This window comes from Chelonoidis abingdonii, chromosome 18, assembly GCF_003597395.2.
Source record: "Chelonoidis abingdonii isolate Lonesome George chromosome 18, CheloAbing_2.0, whole genome shotgun sequence".
In the NCBI taxonomy this organism is placed as follows: Eukaryota; Metazoa; Chordata; order Testudines; family Testudinidae; genus Chelonoidis; species Chelonoidis abingdonii.
The window spans coordinates 14,091,856-14,112,235 of record NC_133786.1 but is presented as its reverse complement, the minus strand read 5'-3'; the positions used below and the strand labels follow the sequence as shown (position 1 = coordinate 14,112,235).

Here is a 20,380-nt window from a genome sequence, read left to right as displayed (position 1 = left end):
TGCTAGCTCCAAACCTGGGAGAGGAAATCTGGGGATACTACTGTTGTTATTGTTTGTTATTTGCAGTGCAGTAGTGCCCAGGGCCTCAGTCTGATCTGAGCCTTATTGTGCTAGGCACCGTACAAACACGCTAAGAGACAGCTCCTGCCCTGAAGCATTTGCAATCTGAAGAGACATCATGGAACAAGTGGGTGTAGCAAACAGCAGGAATCACAGGGAGGGAGAAGATAACAATGATAGGAGCACGTCAGGTCAAATTACGCTTTCATTTACACAGGTGTAAATCTGGAGTAACACCACTGAAATCAGCGGAGTTTACTCCAGATTTATATCATTGTGAATGAGAGCAGAATTTGGTCCCTGGATACATAGACTAGCTTCCTACCCAGTTTGCAAAATCAGATATATTTTTAAAATGATAAATAGAGAAAAGAACTATTGATGTGTATTTTCAAAGGCACAAAGAGGAAGTAAGCATTCACGGCAGACCCTCAGCTGGCGTAAATTATCATAGCTCCATTACCATCAGATTGATCAGCTCCCTTGCTCTGATTCTTACTGAAAGTCAGTGACACCTGACTGTCCTTTGAACCGTTGAATATGTCTTCTATTAAGGATAGTAGTAAACTTGGAGGGCCACCTGCTGAGTCATGATTTCCTGTGTTTCTGCCTGCCTCCTTGTATGGCCAGATTCTGATACACTTTCTCACACTGAATAGTGCTTTATTTAGGGGGACCATATATCCCATGTTGGCCGGGACAGTCCCTTTTTTAAGCCCTGTCCCAGCCTGCCTGACTCTTTTTTCTTTTTTGCAGAAGTGGTCAATTGTCACATTTGCTCTTGCTGACTCGATCAGTTGGCAAGAGCATAAGGGGCAAACGCCCACTTTTGTCAAAAAGGTGGAGTGCACTGCAGAAGAATGTGCAAGGGGGAGGCAAGCAGAGATGACAGCCATGGACAGGGGGCTGAGGGGGGAGGCAGTGTTCCAGCAGGCCACAGCCTGACGTTGGGGGAAGGGGACTCGGGCGAATGGCTGGGAGTGTTCTGTTTTCCTTTTGGGAAATATGGTCACCCTAGCTTTATTCTGCCAGAAATCCTACTGACTTGATCAGGATTTCTCGTAGAGCAAGGTACTACCCAACATGGGTGAGTGCACTGGAATCTGGAACATTGCTAATAAACTTTAAAGAAACCTTTACTTCGCTTTCTATTCATACCAGCAGACACTGTAGGCAGCTTCCCTGAGAAAATTCTGGCACCCACAATGATGGGATTAGGGTAGGGCTGTTCCTCTAATGATAGTGCTGCATTGTAAATGAAAGAATGTACCAGGATCACCTTAGTTTTGTCCGTTTGAATTTCAGCACTGGTTAACCATGCCTTATACACAGCCCTAAGTTAATTCATAAATAGGAAGTTAATATGTAACTTACAGAGTGCTTAAGACAACATTCTTTTCACTCAGCCTCATAAAGTGCTGAATATGATTGGAAGGATTCCACTGAAGAGAATGTTTGTGGAGCACTTGTAAAAGCTACGGAATCCTTTTTCATGGAAATGCATCTTTTTCACTTAAAATAAGTGCTGCAAAATATATTCAGGTTCCCCAAACTGTATAGGCAAATCCTTGAATTTTTAAGGTTAAATTCTGAACTTTTCTTCTCCTCCTTAATGAACTGAGATTAATAAGGAGGAAACTCAGAGCTATTTGTCAATATTTTATCTGGATAAATCACATTCACATTATGTAAAGTTGGCACTGATTCCAGGTGTCTCTGAAATTGGGGCCAAATTCAATCAAAGACTTAGTGTCTCATGCCTGTATGTTAAGTATTAAAGGTTCTGAATGAGTCATCACAATATATGTATTTATATTTGAAAATCTCAGATAAGATGCTAAACTATGGGGAAATTAGGTTATTCAACAAAAGTACGGAAAAGGTTATACTTTCTAGTATTTTAGATGAAGACCCTGTATGAAGCATCACTTTAAATCACCCTCTCTCGGGAAAAAAGAGCTGAATGTTTTCAAATGTTGCATTCTGTATTAAATCCAAACAATGCTCATTTTCATAGAAATTCTTAACTGCTTTTATTAGTTTAATTTGCATACTGCCCCAGATACTACAAGCAGGCATGTTTGCTTCAGCCTGCCATATTGCTGCACAAGAAAATTTTACAATATGAGCATTGCCAATGTCAACAGATCTTTAGGAAATGAAGTTATACTGTCAATGATAATATGTGGAGACAGCTTGTTATGTATATGTTTCCAAGATCGTTCTAAATACACATGCATTCACGTTACAGGAAGGGTTAAGAGTCCTGAGTTTATATTGTTTGTTAACCTAGTGCAGAGTGCACTGCAGAAAGCAGGCTGAAGTACTTGACCATCATTGACACAGAAGTACTGAATAAAATGTATAGCTGTTAAAATAGAACTCAACAGAATTAATATTGAGATCTGTTCTAAGGGTTTAAGTGGGTCTTTAGTAATACAGCCTAGGGATCCGGTATCTACACTGGATTATGCAGGCCCAAATCCAACCACCCATATCCCAGACTACCTAGTGCGCTCCCAAAATCTGGTCACTCTAGCTCTTAGTTCGTGGTGCAGTGTGGGAAACCTTGACTGTCCACAAAACGTAGGTGTCCAGAGGACAAAGAAGACCAGCCCACGGGATGGTGGAATACTTTTGGCAGGCTCCTGGGGCATGAATCCCATGGGGCTGTATCTACACTGCAAAGCAACAGGATCGCAGCTTGACTGAGGCTCGGATCCTCTGCCGCAATGGAGTCCTGGGACCCTGGGTCAACACGATTTGTGTGTTGATGGAAGGGGAGTTATGCTTGAGCCTGAGTTTGAACCCTGGTATAGACATACCCACATAGATAGGCTTTGTGCAGCCTTTCAGGATAGGAGTCACAGCTCAGTGAATGAATAGTTTGAAACTGAACAATAGTTATCCTGCCTTTCGCTCTAGCAGGCATGTTCAATATCAGAGCCCAATGCCTCTGAATTTCTCATATACAGTATAGTTCAGCTTTTCTTTGTGCAATACAGTTCAGTACATCAATGACCAAAGTTCAAGTGATGGTTAAGGTAACTGGCAAAGAGGAAAAATGGGTTGATGCCCTTCTTTGCTTCTTTATGATGGATAAAGAAGGTCTGTAAGCTTAGCTATTATTAAAGGGAACAAAAGTGTTCTACATGTTTTTTACAGTAGAAATTCAATCTTTTCACTCTGTTTTTCCTGGTAAATTCTGTGATCCAATAGGATTGTGATATCATCAATATCTGAGGGGAAATGACATTTACCTAGCTGATTTGTGATTGTGACTGGTCACTCAGTCATGCTCAATAGTGACTTTTATTGTGTAAGCCTTTTGGGGGAAGGACTTTCTTTCCATTATCATAGAATCATAGAAATGTGGGGCTGCAAGGGAGCTGAGCAGGTCAGCATTGCCCTGCATTGTGGCAGGGCCAGGTAAACCTAAACCATCCCTGACAGGTTTTTGTCCAACCTGTTCTTAAAAAGCTCCAGTGATGGGGATTCCCCAACCTCTCTTTGGAAGCCTGTTCCAGAGCTTAACTGCCCTTATAGCGAGAAAGCTTTTCCTAATATCTAACGTAAATCTCTCTTCCTGAAGATTAAGCCCATTATGCATACATACAGCACTAAGCGTGAAAGGGCCCCGATCTCTGCCCATAGCTTTTAGTTACTATTGATGTACAGATTATTATAATTATTACTCTCTAAAGTTATTTGAATTAAACATATTTTTAAAAACAAACACCTTATATGCAATAAAAGGAAAAAAAATGTTTGTTAATGATTCAGCCCCTACCGTATCCCTTCAGTTAAGGATTGAGAAAACTCCCAATCCACAATTCTGCGTCCTCCAACACACATCCAGCAAAAGCAGGTAAGATTTAACATTCCTGATATTACCAATTAAAAAACAAGCAGAAAAAAAAATCCCTTATCCTGCATAAAATAAAATAGGCCTTCTCTATCCATCATAAAGAAACAGAAAAAGTGCACAATACTATTATTTCTCCTACTGCTGGCATCTTTAATACTTGAAAACATTCCCAGACAAGATGCATTAAAGGACCACCCATAGTTTTACAGTTGGGACAAAATAATTGACAGGTTTGAAACAATCATGAACTCCAATACATAGGCTAAGTGCATGAACATATAATTGGATTCATCTGTATTCTGCCATCAACAGAAATTCTTGCCAATCAGTTGGCTCTGGAAATGTTACAAATGTTTATGGATGCTTTGACTGGTTTTTGCTTTAAACAGCGTTCTGTTGAATTTAAATTCTCCTGTGCTTTTGTCAACTCTAGGTTATTATGTCACTAGGTTTCCCGTACGATTTAGAAATGAAGGATTTTGAAGGTAAGATAGTTTGAGTTTTAACTCTTTCACATTTTGGTTTTGCAGAGTTTTATGGTGGCATTATAATGAATAATAATTATAATAGAGAGATGAGGCAGGTGAGGTAATATTTTTTACTGGACCAACCACTGTTGGTGAAAGAGTGAAGCTTTCAGGCTTACACAACGCTCTTCTTTGGGTCAGAAAAAGACAAGCTCAAATGCTTCTGACCTGAAGAAGAGCTCTGTGTAAGCTTGAAAGCTTGTCTCTCTCACCAACAGAGGCTGGTCAAAAAAAAGCTTTTACCTCACCCACCTTGTGCCTCGAAGTTCCTGGGACCAACATGACTACAACAACACAGCAAATAATAATTATAATGGATATTTGGGGCCCAGATATTTGAATTCAATGAGTTTTGGGTGTGCAAGAATATCAAGGAGAGTGTTGGTGCCATAGGCTCTGTTTCAGGAAAGCACTTAAGCTATAGAATTTAATCGTACTTAAACACATGCTTCAAGATAAGCACATGCTTATGTCCCCTGCCTGAATAGGGATGTTTTTCTGAACTAGAACCATAATGGATAACAAAATCCTGTATAATATATAATATAATGGGTTCTAAGGTTTATGGTCTCTAATCTCGTTTCATGTATTCCCAAACAATTTGCCATTCATTACTTTGAGTTAATTGTACACAAAAATATTCCTGGAATTCTCTCAGAATAGAGGGAACAGTTGGAAAAAGAGCTGAAAATAAGGCAAAGATTCAGAGCTAGTGCAAATGACATGATGATGATGATTGATTGATTGATTGATTTTTGTACAACAGTAATGCCAAAAGTCCCCAGTCACAGATCAAGGCCCTCGTGTGCTAGGCGCTGTATAAACATCTAGAGCTCACAATCTAGTTTTAAGAGAAGATTCTGCACATAGATGAAACAGACAAAAGAAGGACCCCTGACTTAATGGAACAACTTACATTGTTGTTTGCAGTGTTGTTGTAGCTCGGATACCACCTCACCCACCTGCTCTCCCAGAACAACTTAGGGAGTTAACTCTTCTCAATATGTAAAGATTCTCTTTAGCACCTGGTGCAACTAACATTTTAAATCTGTGTTAGAGGACCATTCTGTGATTTGCCTCTCCCTGGAGGCCTGTGTGTCTTTGGGGCACCTCAGCCTGTACATGTGAGACCTGTGTCTCTCATGAAATCTCTTTTGTCCTAACTGTGAAGTCACTCAGGGTGAAAGGGGACAAAGTTGTCTTATTTATTTATTTTCCCATTTATTTAAATCACCTCTTTATTGAAACCGTTTTAACCTTATTTCCATTTTTTTTAGGCCACACCCCACTTCACTGTGCTGTTCTGTCCCATAATTCCCTGTTCCGAGAGCAGCAATGTCACCTTACACTAACCGAGGAACAGAGAAAAGAACTTCAGTACCAGAGTGAGGAGGTGCTATCATGTATCCACCTTCTGGTACAGATGGGAGCCTCCATCCACAGCCGAGTAAGGAGTTAACATTGTTGTTTTCTGTGGTTGAATTACTGATTATACTGTGTTGCGGAGCAAGTGCTCCCTGTCTATTCTTGGGACGGGATGGGGGTAATGATGGTCCCGTGGCTGAGTCTATACAACCATCCCTTGTCTTGGAATATCTTGGCCTAGGGGTAAAAGTCAATATGGTTGCCCTCTCTCAGGGCTGTGTGGCCTAGCGGCCAGAACCAATAGGACTGCCCTGTTCAGCAGGACTTCATGGCCCAATGGCCAGAATCAGTCTAACTGCCCTCTCTCAGGGCTGCGTAGCCCAATGGCCAGAGTCTATATAATGGCCCTCTTCAGTAGGACTATTTGGCCTGACTGCTATTTAGGGGAGAGGGCTGCCACCTGGGGAGAGCGAGAGTCTCATGCCCAAATAGGGGGACCCGGGTCCTTCCTGCTTCACCGGGTCCCAGCTCGGGGCCCTGTCAGTGGCAAGTATGCCCGTCAGTGGGGAATCCATGTGAAACACACTGACCCTACACAGCGCAATAACTAGTGCCCCTGAGCTACTTCCTACCTTGTTCCTGATGCAGCGTCCCCAGGGTCTCTGGGCTTTTTGGTCAATGCGGCTCCCAGCAGCTCTGACACTCCTTGGGCATCCTCTGGAGTCTCAGCGTCCCTGGCTTCCACCGTCTGGGGCTTCTGCGGTTCCCAGGCTGGAGCTCCAACATATGTCCTCCCTCTTCAGCGGTCCACCCTGAATGAGCCAAGGTGCTCCCATTTATATCTAGTCTACAGCTGGAGCATGCCCAGTGGCCCCGCTGAGACAGAGCCTTCTTGGCCTAGAGAGTAGAGCTAACTCTTGCAGTACCAGTCCAGGGCACGTGTGCCCCGTCACACACTGTAATGTCATAGCAGCATTAGGGAATCCGATGGATGTCTCCAAAATGGGAATCCAGTTCTAGAATGTCAGATTTCTGTCTGTTCTAGTTGTTAAACTCTATACGTTATGTTCCTGAGAGAGCTGGCAGAAAAATTTCAATGAAAACAAAACAGTTGCAGAGCCAACAATCTGTTTTTCAACAAACTCTAGTTCACACATTGAAAACTTTAAAAAAATAGCAATACAAGTGGGGCAGACTGAGATAGTGGTAAGATGCCCTGTCACTAACAAGTTGAGATGTAGTTGCAATAAGATCGACTTTTCCAATCAAGTCAGTATCACGGATTTCTTAGTGAGTGATGCAGTGTGTGATGCAGCTATTTCATGTGCAGTATTTCTTAAACAATTAAAGTATTCCTAACCAGATTGTTCTATGGCAAAAGGCACGCTTTTGAAGGCTGCATTCTTCTTCTATCATTATTATTATTTTATGGATTAAACTTCTACAACATCTTCCTTTTCACAATCTCAAAACAGAGTAAAATTCACTCCTGTGCAAAAGTCCAACACAAGATTTTTGCATCACTTAAACCTCACATAAACCCTATTTCAATTAATATATAAAAGATAGATATTAGTATTATCATTTTTATTCTTTATTAGAGAGAGAGATTCCCCAACCCTTCAAGTTTCCTTTCTGCGTTCATCTCTTCCTCCCATGGTACACAAGGCTTATTACAGGGTAAAAGAGGTAATTCTTACAGGACCGTTTTGTGGAAGGCGTTTTTGTATATATAAGATGAATGGGATGGCAGCAGTAAATTCATATCACAGAGATTAGAACAGAGATGTGTTGGCACTATATTACCAAGTGAAATATGGAGCCTTATCCTTTTTCAACTACATGATCATGAAATGTTGGCCAGTGGCATACTGTCTGAGAATTTAGAGGCTTTCAGATAATTTATTCTACAATTACTTCATAGTTGCGTGTCCAGGACCAAATCCTGTATCAGCATAATTCTCCAGAAGTCAGTGCTGATTTACACCAGTTGAGGAGTTAGCCTTTCGTCTTCTCCAGCATACTTATGTAACATGCTAAGCTCTTTTGCAAACGCTTTGTTGTTGTTTTTCTAACAGGATGTTAAAAGCAACAAGACAGTACTTCATTACACGGTACAGGATGGGAACATCTCCCTGCTCAAGTACTTCTTAGAACTAAATGCTTTCATGTCTGAGGACTTTGTCAACAGTAAGGTGAGTTAGGGCTGGCATTGGTGCCTAATTTGCATGAACCTCAACACATGGGATGTTTAATTGGAAAGCAATATAACAATTGGATTTCACAGGAAAAGATTTTTGCATGCAGATATGGCAAACTATCCAAACTAAACACAGGAAGTCAATGGACTGTGCAACTTTTCAAAGCTACCTTGAACCTGTGTATCCTGTTTGCATTTATAAAATGTATCGCAGGTAATATTTTCTGGAAGGCATTATGCAGGAAGCTAATGTGAGAAACAGAGTATGGAGCTTTACATTTTGACCATGAATAAAATAAAATAATTTGTATTGATGTTGTAACTCTCACATATCGAGATTGGGTTTGGAATTCCCTTGTGCTAGGAGCTGTATCAACAAAGATGAGAGATATTCCCTGCCTACAGTCTAAGGCTCTGATTCAGGAAAAGCAGCCCTATTTTAAGCACATGCTTAAATTCCATTGAAGTCAAGGGCTTTTACCCATGTGGTAAAAGTTAAGCATATTCCTCAGTACTTTCAGAGTCAGGGCCTAGAAGACACAAAACAGATCAATGGTATGAGGTTGAAGCTGTAACATACCGACGGGTGATGGATCTGGGGGTGAGGATAGAACATACAAGCAGAGGAAGATGGGGAGGAAGTGCCACTGCTTTGTTAGTTATGTGTTTTGTTCCATCTTTTGTTTTATTTTTTTAAAATTGGGAGTAAGGTGGGGCGGCAGGAACAGGGGCGATAGTAGAATTCAGGAAGTAGAAAGAGAAGGAAGGGGAAGAGGGACAGTTGTAGCTTGTCACCTTCTTAGGCATAAACAGCAGGCAGGTTTCTGTGAGCATCACAGCAGAGGTAAACCTTAAAGAGGGATTTAAAGGAGGATCGAGTACTGGCTACATGGATTGTATTCAGGAATGTTTTGCATTCGGGATCGGTGCCCTACACACACACAATAAAATGGCAATCCCTGCCCCAGAAAGCTTCGGCCCGAATATTCAAAGGTATTTAGGTGTCGTGGCACTAGGTGTTGCAATGCCTAAATATTTAGGACCCTAAATCTCATTTTCAAAAAGGATTTAGGCCCCTAGGAGCCAAGATCCCATCAACAGTCAATGGGATTTAAGCTCTCAGTGCCTAAATCCTCTTTGAAAATGAGATTTAGGCTTCCACATTTTTTAGGCATTGCAGTGCTGAGTACTGCAATGCCAAAATACCTTTAAAAATCTGGGCCTTACATTCTACATGGAGCATCGAGTCTATACTGCATTGCGAGTACCTGTAGCAGTGTTCAGACATGGATCTTTGCCCACACCATGAGTAACTGACACAAGCAGTGAGGGAGATAAGCAGAGAAGGGGTTGGAAAGGAAGGGGAAGGGCAAGAAAAGTGATTATTCAATCATGTGGCAAGTTGAGCAAAGAGGCCTGAAATGATGCATTGTGCTGTTCCACGGCCCAACGCGATGCCGTGGGTCAGCAGTATAATCCAGCGCGTGTCAGTCTACGGGTCTCCCCTATCACCTGTCCCATCCACCGTACGGAGCCAGGCTCTTGGAAACACTCCTGCTGCTTAGGGCTCATTCCAAGGATCACCAGCACAATTATTCTCTCTCCAAATTATTTACACCCTTGAAGCAAGTCCCAGAACCATGTGACTATTTTGTCACAGAGCAGTGAAGTTGTCCATCGTGACGACTAGCTGTAACTTTGAGCTTGGAGAATGTAAATATTTTACTGCACATTTCCAGTTCCTGGAAACCGTAAGGGGAGATAAAGGTGACACACAGCAGCTGATGAAAGCAGTGACCCAAAGTTGCATTTCAGGAGAAATAGAAGGAAATAAGCCTAGTACAGCTTGCTCTGTTGCCAAGCCTCTAAGAGGATGTCTACATGGCAAAAAAACCAAGCCACCCATGGCAGTGAGTCAGAGCCTGGGTCAGTTGTCTCAGGTTCACACTACAGAACTAAAAATAGCAGCGTAGATGTTCCTGCTTGGGCTAGAGTCTGGGCGCTGAAACCTGGCGATGTGGGAGGGTCTCAGAGCCCGGGCACTGGCTCAAGTGGCAACATCGACACTGCTATTTTTAGCCCCCGTGTGTGAGCTCCCTGAGTCTAAGCCAGTTAACCTAGGCTCTGGGCAATGGTTATCGTGAACGAACTTCATGGCATTTATATTTTACTAGAGCCCATTCCCTGGACATATTTCCTGGAGTTTTTACTCATAGCAGCTTGCCTAGCAGCTAGACATAATGGGCAGATCCTCAGCTGGTGGAAACAGGTGCCGTTCTGTAGGCTTCAGTACAGCTACGTCCATTTATGCCAGCCAATGATCTGACTCAATTTGTTCAAGCTATCTCAACCTTTTTTTAAAAAACCTTTTTATCTAATATGTTTCACATCCAGCAAGCATATTATCAATCCAGCTGAACTTAGTATTGCAACATTTCTCCCCACAGAGTGACATCTTTGACAACACCTAACACCAAATCACTAGTGGTAGATGTGTTTAGACTCAATGTACATTTTCAGCACCTGTCATCAGCTCCGAAGAAAGGGAGGGAAGGGAGTTATTCATCTAATGTCCAGAAATGAGCATGGTTTGATACAGAGACTGAGAGAAAGCTGTACAGTTAAATATTATATACCTCCATTTACCCCAGCTGAGGAACTGGGCTTATAAACACACAGATCCAACAGCAGAAGCTCGCTGCCATATGTTGAGTACTCTGAAGTGTGGCTTCCTACCATCATGTCAGCCTCAGACTTTTTAACATGGCCTTATTGAAGAATCCTCCTTGTCTAGTTTACTTAACAGTTCTCCACAAGATTCAGCATGTGAGAAGATGTTATTCAGTTCAATTAACCCGGTGCTCAGTTTTGTGGATGCACAAGTGACACTTGCACGTTTCGTCTTATAAAGATCTGTTTGACGGGGAATGGCACGTGCCTTTTGCTCTGTGTGGCAGGACAAAGATCTGTAAAGAACACTCTCTTTCCTTACCCTTAATTTTTTGAAACACCCTGGTCTTTTTTGCATCATTCTCTCTTTATCTCTTAGGTCTCATTGCATGGGCAATAACTTGTCCATGGGGTTCTGGTATCTGACACTGTCTCCTGATAATAATCCTGTAGGCTCTTTCTACATTGATAGGATCATCTGGAGTCTTCAGCTGCACTGCTGTGTCTCTGGTAACCATTATTTCCAAGAAAAAAAGATTAAATCGTTGTCCTCTTATCTTTCCTGTAGTTGAAGAATGTGAAGAATTTCAGCCCACACCTGTCCCTCAGTTTGCTCTAATTTAAGTTTCTGCATGCTGTTCAGCTTCTGCTCTTATTTCTTCACAACTGCATCGGCTTTGGCCCACAGTGCAGTCAAGGCCTTCCATTCTCTTTCTAAAACACCCAAGTGAGAGTCTAGAGAGTCCCATTAGATTCCTGTCTGACTATCTCCCATTTATGTTTAGCAGTTTACTAAAAGAAATAGCCTTGCAATATTTACTAGCCAGTGAGATCCGGGGCAAGGCTTCTTAAGGGAATACTCAGATACTATAGGCCAGAGGCCAGATCCAAAGCTTAGTGAAAGAAGTGGGAATGTTTCTACTGAATTTAATGGGCTCTGTCTTAACCATGGATGGATGGATGGGAGGTGAGGGAGTAGCTGGGTAGATAGATGGGAAGTCAGAGGCCTAGTAAGTGGCTCTTGGATCAGCGAAGAAATGCACTGGCAAGTTTTTAACATGGTTGCTTTGTTTGTTGGGATCCAGGCTATGATTCAAGATGATGCCTATGTATGCAAATGCCAGCTTCACTGGGATATTGAGTAAAATCTGACTGAAAGCTGCCACTTTTGATGATCTCCTGACTCGATGGGTCTGACTATTTACCTGCTACAGTGTGGAAATTCAGTGATCTGCCCAGTACAAAGTCATTAACATTAACAGTTTCCCTGGAATCTTGGAGGAGTTCTCGGAAGAGCAGAGGGGCTTGGAGACCCTGAACTCCATCCCAGGGCTGAGTATGCAGCAAATACTGAACCTCAGCACAGTTTGGAGGAGGATGAGATTATGAGCCTACTGTGCCTCGAGGGTGCAGCCCTGAAGTACTCCCCAGTTGGAGTGCTGGTGAGATGGGCATAATACCTCTGGCAATGCTGAGGAAGAGCACATGGCAGAAATGACTGGTGCACCTTCTTACAAGGTACAGCGAGTTGTTACTCTGTACAGCAGCCCTGCTCCACCAGCTAATGCAAAGGGGTGGGGAGTATTGCAGGGCATGACCCTGTCTTCTCCCCAGCGACCCCACCCTGTGTGTGTAATCTAGTGCCACAGCTGGCACTAGAGTCACCAGTCTCTTGTACACCAAAGGTTTGATCCTGCGTGCATTGAAGTGAATAGTAATACTCCCTCCATTAAACCATACAATCATGCCTCTGTGCAATAGGAGAGAAGGCTTCTTGTGTTCTCTATCCCTTTTCCCCCAGCAGGACTGGGCATCATTTAGCCTATAGTGTCCCTAATCCAACTTCCATTACAGTGAATGCAAAGGCTTTAACAACAGTTAGCTCAGGCTTTATAAGATTAATAGTCTTGTTTGCCTAGCTTAATGCTTGGTTTCTGAAGATACCAATGTTTCTGCCTCAAGACTGTTGTCACAGATACAGCATATAAACGCAGATGTTTCATTTTTTTTTGAAAAGCCATATAAAGAGCTAAGTAACCATCATTTTGTTTTATAGGATGGTAAAGTCGACACAACAGATTTGCTGATTGAGAACTTGTAAAAAAACTTGTTTCCCTAAGAAAAGCTTTTAAGAATTTCATATGTGTTTGCTATTTAGAGGTGTGTTTCATAGTATCTTCTGCATAAGTGATGCATGTGGAACAAAAATTACTAGCCACTCCTTCTAAAATTGGTTATCATTTGTGTCCCATGTCTTTCAATGTCATCTCCTTTCCAACTGGGCTCATAAAATAACTGCAACTCATATCAGTGTGTAATAGCTAAGCAGTATTATTTGTTATTTCATCAATCAATAAATAGAACAGAGGGAAATGAATTAGAACCACAGCAGGGGAAATGATAATACAAACTCAACAGAGCACCATCTGTGATGAATACAGGATGATTTGAAAAATAAAACTTATGGGGCTGGTTAAATATATTATCAGTATCTTAGAATCTTTAATAAATTAATCCCTTGCCATCTATATTTTGTTCATTAATCCTTTGACACCAATTCTATTGACTCTTCTGGCTGTGCTGCACTACAGCTTTTGTCCTGTCCCTTCTGATAACTGTGATAGAGTTCCTCTCCGGTTACAGAACTCAGTCTCAGGCCACCTACCGACCTGGCGAGGAATGACAATTTTTTTTTCATTTTTAAGAATACTTATGTTGAAGGGCCCAAGAAAGCACTTAAACATGTTCTTAGATCCCATTGCTTTTCATGAGACTTAAGCACATGCTTAAAATTAAGGACACACTTACATACTGTCCTGAATAGTATGGTTTCCAGAATTGGGGCCAATGACAGTTATGATTTCTTTCACCTGCTCCAGTACCTGAGCCCCATTATATATACAGTACTAGCATATATTCTTAATGTTACATAGAGATACATGGACAGCAGTAACCCTTCAAAAACTGCCCACTTTCCAGATGGATCACTTCTTATCTGGGTGTTTTGCAGTAAGTTCCACTGAGGACACGTATGCCATAATCTGGAATTTGGAAGAGCTCTAGCAGTAACAGGCAAGATGGCTGGAACTTGCTTTTTTTGAAACAGGAAAGGCCCAGTGGCCAGGAAATCAATGTCAGTTAGCTCCAAATATAATCCATTAAATATTGTTCCTGATCCTCATTTACACTAAGGCTCTTTTACACTCTTCTGGCGGAGGCCTTAATGTGCATGTCAGAGCATTGGAAAGAGGCATTAGTGCAAATGAGAATCAGGCCCATTATTTTCAGCTATGATACCCTACGTGAATTGATGCATCCCATCGCACAACTGTGTGTAGTGCATCCATGTGGCACTAGATTTTACTTTGTCTATGTAAAGTTAGTTTCTTGATACGTGACTTTTCTTTAGCCCTTCAACTTCCTTCTACAAGGCACTTTATATGGACTAAGCCCTTCTCTTTTTGCAAACAGCTAATCCGGCCCCTACCACCTAGCAAGATATGGTTCTGCAGAAATCTGTAGGCTCGTTGGGCACATTGCTAGTCAGGTGTCTTCTGCTGGCCTCTGAGGTACTGCTACAGCCAGGTATCTGTTCTTAAGTATCAAAAGCCACCAACTCTTAGAAGCACTGTTTTTCCAACTTTGTAGCAGGTCTATTGAGCTGTGGTGTTTAGAATAGGCATATATAAGTAGCAGATAGTGGGGATACCGTCAGGTAACCAATATTTTCTGGCCTCTTCATCTCTAATTGACAGTTTTCCATTTTTTTTGGTACCTTTTTAAAACTGAAAATAATTTGTGGGGAACTGAAAGGTACAGTTGAACAATGGACTGTAAGGTGGTTTTTGTTTATTTTTTTCATTGTGTTAGGCTCATGGTAACACAGCTTTGCACATGGCAGCTGCTCTTTATCAGGACAAAAATCAGGAAGAAATTATCAAATTGCTCCTGGACCATGGGGCAGACCCAAGCATCCGAAACTTAGACAACGACCAGGCAATTCACATGGCACAGTCAGGAAAGGCTGGCGATCAGGTAAACATTACATACAGTTTATACTTTATAACTTTTATTACTTTATAGCTACCTATTAAACATAGACATCACGTACCTTTATAGAGAGAAACAATTAGGTTATAGTGAAATTTTGCTATTGAAATTCCCTGATTGAAAGGCTCTGAAACAATGGACCTTCATTCCATTCATAGTGGAGGGTCCACTGTGCTCCAGATGCCCTGCAATTACCATCCATCAGCTAGGCATTAAGGCCCAGATTTTTAAAAGTGACTGTTGATTTGGGGTACTTCCATCTTCAGGGGTTCAACTTGAGACCTTTTAAAAGGCCCTGATTTTCAGTAAATGCTAAGCAACCACCCTCTGAAAATCAGGCTCTTTTAAGGTATATCAAGTTGGGCACTGAAAATCACTATTCACTTTTGAAAATCTTGGCCTGAATACAGTATTTCAATAGGATTCTCCCGTTCCCCTCCTCCTCTGTTTTATCTAAACAGGGGAGGAGGAGAGAAATTATCACTGCTCCATAAAGAGTAAAGAAGAATTTCAAACTCCAGTGTTGTTGTGGTTGTTTCCAGCCGGAGTGAAGAAGAACTAGTCTTGCTACAGTGGCTTCCCACAGTTAGGACCTAATCCTTGGCCTATTGAAGCCAATAGGGGTCATCCCCTCTCTCTCACACATGCACAGTTCCCCCTGCTGCTGTATCTGATGCAGAAACCCTCTGCCACCATTCTCAAGTGAATAGGGCTACCTATTATGCCAGATAGGCTCTCCTCTGTTACAGTGAATTTGGGTTTCCACTGCACCATGGGTGGAGTGCATATGGGCATATGCCTACACAAAAGCCATATGCCTATTTTGGCAATTCCATAGCCAGGGAGTATAACAGAAGTATTAATGGATGCTCTGGAGATCTTAGAGAACTGTCAGCACATAACTCTTGTGTTATGAGAAGAAATACTGACAGAAAATTAAGTTACAGTGCCTTCATGTGTGAAAAGGTTACTGAAGCACATTCTACTTGACAGTGGGATCATATACATCTGCCATGTATGCATCCATCCACAATTTTACACAATATATTTTAAAGTCTTTATATTTTTTGGCAGGTCAGGCATTTGCTGAAGAAAGGGAGAGTTGCGTCAGCATTCGTTACCTGCCGTCGAAACGCTAGATCCTAGATCACCGGCCAATTCGGACAGGGTTTTGCCTTGGTTTCCTGACAAGACACCTTCTTTTAGAAAAACTTGAAGTCTTTAAATCGAGACCGAACGACTTGCTAAAAGATACTCTCTAGTTTTGCCATGAGTTGTTGGGCTCAATGACAAGGCTCACTGGGTGAAAGTCTGTGGCCTCTGTTGTGTAGGAGGTCAGATTCTAACTGTCCTTTCTGCCCTTAAAATCTATGAAAAACCAAAGGCTTCAGTAATGAACAGTATGGTGCAAATATGCAGTAGCCACTAAGTTGAGCTCACCATCATACGAGTCACTTGCAGATTTAAACCAGTGTAAATGGTGGATTCTCTGTAACTTGAAGTCGTTAAGCCATGATCTGAGGACTTCAGTGACTCAGCCAGAGATTAGGGGTCTATTACAGGAGTGAGTGGATGAGGTTCTGCGGCCTGCCATGTGCAGGAGGTCAGAGTATGTGATTATAATGGTCCCTTCTGACCTTAAAGTCTATGAGTCTATGGCATTGTCATAGTTCACCCGTGTGACCAAGAGTATGTCTGAACCGAAGACATCTGAAGTGAAAATTCCTCTTGTCCATGAAGCTACTATCAGTTCTGTTCCTCAGTATTTTGCATGAGAACACTTCAAAGCTTGGGTATCATGCTTCTGACTCTAAGGGGGAAAACAAATGCTCACAAGGATAAAAATACAGACCAGATCCTCAGGTGGTGTAGGTCAGCATAACTCCACTGAAGTCAATACAGCTGCACTAATTTACACCAGCTGAGAATCTAACCCACATGTTCTATTTAGCATTCAGAAAACTTAATTTAGCAACAGTTCCTGTATATAAAAATAACAGACCTGGCTGATCATTTGATTTCTTCTCTTCTCTTAGGATTATCCTCCTACAGTATGAGCAATGACTAATGGGATTTTGAAGTTCTAATCATGCAGTTAAAAGAGTGCAGGAAATCACTTTGTCCTACAGAAGATAGGTAATGATTACTGGCGATCATGGGGACATGTTATCTAATCTGCTTAATTAGTTTAGTTAGATTAATCACAAAGGCAAAATCATCAGCATCAAACCTAGACTGTCAGTCACGTGCCCCAATTGATGCTAAAAGTAACCCAGAAAATCAAAAGTTCTGAAGAAGAGAGGCCTGTTGGATTTTGTTTTCAGGCATCTATTTCATTTAAAATGCATTAAAATTATTCTTTACAGAACAAATTACTTAAACCGAGAAAATTACCCAGAATAGTGCCCAACATCCATAATACTCATTCAATATTTCCTGTCAGAATAATCTATACAACACTGTCAATCATAGCAGGAATTATGGTCTTGAAAGCATTAAAATACAAGAAGCTAGATTCATCTCAGCTGCAGCCAAGGAACACAGGGCACAGGTCGTGTCGGAGGGTGAAAAAGTGGTATGAACTCATCCCTGTACTCTATCAAACCCACAGCTCACTCTGTATTATTCCAGTCCCATGGTGTAATTTAGAGCAGTCTGAGGGTTGCCAGGGGTCCCAAAGGACCAACATGGCATTGGGAAATCAACAGAATGTAGGGAAGCCCCAGTCTGCCCATTCACTGTGGGTACAGTGGAATTCATTGCAGGAATAAAGCCCAAAGCATGAATGGAGAATAGTCATAGTAACATTCTTAGCGGAATGTGCATAATAGTAGATTCTTTCTATGAAAAGATTTGTGAGTTGCTATGCAATCGTAGACTGAAAATAATGTCTCTCGTGAGTCGATAGAAATGAGGGGGAGTAAAGGTGACATTCTGACAATCAGTATCGCAGATGGTAATTTTCATTAATTATATTTAATAAGTTGACTAGAAAGCATCTTGATTGTACCTCACTATCGTCTCATTGTAGCACAAATGAATTCTTAACAAGCGTAAACAGAAAGGTAAAGGATAATTTTATTTTATTTTTTTTATTTTCATTTTTTTGCAGCATCTATGTGACTTAGGAGCTTAAGTCTTAGCAGCTTAGCTATTGGAGCATTCATCTCTGAAAGTTACTCTTTCAGCCTTCGCTTTTTGAACATTAGCGCTCAGTGTGTCCCTCTTGAATGATGCTGTTATATTGGGAATCACTAGTGATTTGCACTGGGACATAGGCTCATAAGTTACTTAGGAGTTCTGAAAAAGAACATTTAGCCAAACGTTTAGCAGGTTTAGAGTGAAGCTCTTCAGAAACTCTGCTATAGGTATTGTAATTACAGATTGCTGTGACTCTTAGCCTTCCTCAAACCTTTCCCTCCCTCCCTCTTGGTTACCTCCTTTCAGTTGCATCAGGTCTACATACGGGCAAACATTCTCTGACCAAAAAAAAAGTTGCTTGTATATTTGCATATATTTGCATACATTCAGGCACAAATCAGCCAAAGCACATGCCTTCTCATTTTGAAGCTATGCTGTAAGAAACTCCAGCGTGGGAATGAATGCATGCATGTGTGAATGTTCAATAGGTGACACATGTGTAAATGCAAATAAATAAATAAATGCAGTTGTTTAACTTGCTACCACCAGAAATCTGTATGAATAACACTGAGCATTTAATACACTTTAATGCAACCACTCACACAGATTTTTATGTCGAAATTCTTATTTGTGAGATGAATTGGATGCCATACAATACATGGAATAAACCATTCTTGAATTAATGAGTGTATAAATTGTCTCCCCATTTTCTAGGGTGAAAATGACCCCTGTGCAAAGAATCAGCACCACACCTGTGCACCATTTAAGCCTGCTTATGCCCTCAAAATAGGACTTATGTACTAGTGCATAGGCTTCTGTTGACTGCACAGGGCTGAATTTCACTCATTTCATCTTACTCTGCAAGAGGTTCCTGTTGATTTCAATGCAATTGTTCAAGCAATAAAGCACTCCACGCTGTGAGAAAGGATGGTAGAATTTAGCCCTCTGTATATGTCCAGGTTTATCCTTTCCTACCTTTGACTTAGCACAGGTTGTTACTCAAAAGGCACTGTTATCATTAAACAAAGGCATGGAGAATTGGCACTGTGGGAAAATCTCCAAATGGTCTGTAGTTGAAAGCAAAGAACTATTATTTGATGGACTAAATGGTCCATTAGCAGAAAGCCATAATAAATGAGGTTTTGTCTTACCTAAATCTGCGCATTGCAGTTAGAAACTGGAGTCCATACATTAGGTTTGTTAATGGCTTGAGGCTCAATTCTTATAAGAAGGGAGTTATCTTAAAATAAAATATCAATTTTATATGCAAACTATATAATATATATTTATTATATAAACATTGGCCAAATTCTCAGCTGATGCAAATCAGTGTGACTCCAGTGGTGCTTTGCCAATTTATATCAGCTGGGGACCTGGCCCAAAGTGTTTTCCTTTAAACAAATTTGAAAAAAAAAATCACCAAAAAAACAAAAAAAAGGCTTACATTCCTTATTGTTGAAAAAGCCCAGGAGCAACCTTTGATAAATTGTCTCCTTTTGTCATTTCTTTCTGATGTTACTAGACAGTCCATATGTGGGTCAATAATCAGCAAGTTTTTACTTGCACTGAATGAATCATCTGAAGTGAATGAAAGACTTGAGGACCTGGAAACATACCAACCCAAAACACAAAAAAAACATGTAATATGTTTGTCGTCCTAGGCTTGGACTAAAAAATAAGAGACAAAATTGCAGAAACACATGACTGATGGCATTATTCAAAAGGTCTATGAAAGACCAAAAAAAAGGCGTCAGTTCTGAGCCCTGAATTTGTAAAGGACAGGCACAGAAACATGGCCTGTGATTGCCAGGTCTCTGGTGTTCATCTGGGCTCCAACACCACGTTCCATCCAACAGCTCTGCCACATTGATCTTGGAGAGATGCACATCATTCTTCCTCCATAAGCCCCCTGCGGGAGCAGGGAGGGGTGAACGTGCACACCCTGTGGCTCTTGAGACTCTGAGGGGAGAGCAGAGCACATCCCTGCGGATCCTTGACTAGCTGTGGGGCTAACTTTCCCCTTCACAGTGCTGGCTACTCTGGAATCTTTCTTAACTTACAAGCAGATGCTTTTTTTCTAAAAGATCAGCTCTAGGAATTATTGTGGGGCAGTTCTCTGGCCTGGGTTATACAAGAGTCAGACTAGATGATCACAATGGTCCCTTCTGGCCTTTTAGTCTATGGATCTATAATTCTCAGTTACACTAAGGCCTCTTTACACCCATCATAGGGTGACTGGCTCCTTTAAGAAAGATGAGATCAGCCACCCCTCTGCCATAATTAATCATCTATTTCCCAGCCTGAGAAACTGGACTAAGGAGGGTCAGGTGACAGCTTAATGGGCATCTGCAACTTATAAAAGGACTGAGAGCTCAGTCTGGGAGCTGGGACCACAATGTATGGGAACGTACCCACGGAAGGCCCTGAGCTAGAGTCTGTAGGAGGCTGGGTGCTCTGTAGTGGAATGGAGTGGAACAGAAGGAGCGGGCAGGCCCTGAG

The 20,380-nt window shown here is 41.5% G+C and overlaps 1 protein-coding gene across 1 annotated transcript in view; it reads left to right on the top strand.

Annotated features, from left to right (window-relative positions):
- POU2AF1 (POU class 2 homeobox associating factor 1) overlaps positions 1-18,501 on the top strand; it is a 45,113-nt gene extending 26,612 nt beyond the window's left edge. Inside the window, exons 8-12 of the mRNA XM_032780702.2 lie at positions 4,362-4,413; positions 5,733-5,902; positions 7,899-8,015; positions 14,561-14,725; positions 15,815-18,501. Of these exons, the coding sequence (XP_032636593.1) occupies positions 4,362-4,413; positions 5,733-5,902; positions 7,899-8,015; positions 14,561-14,725; positions 15,815-15,886 (576 nt within the window). The 3' untranslated portion in view covers positions 15,887-18,501. The remainder of the gene's footprint in view (positions 1-4,361; positions 4,414-5,732; positions 5,903-7,898; positions 8,016-14,560; positions 14,726-15,814) is intronic.
- Positions 18,502-20,380: the final 1,879 nt, after the last annotated feature.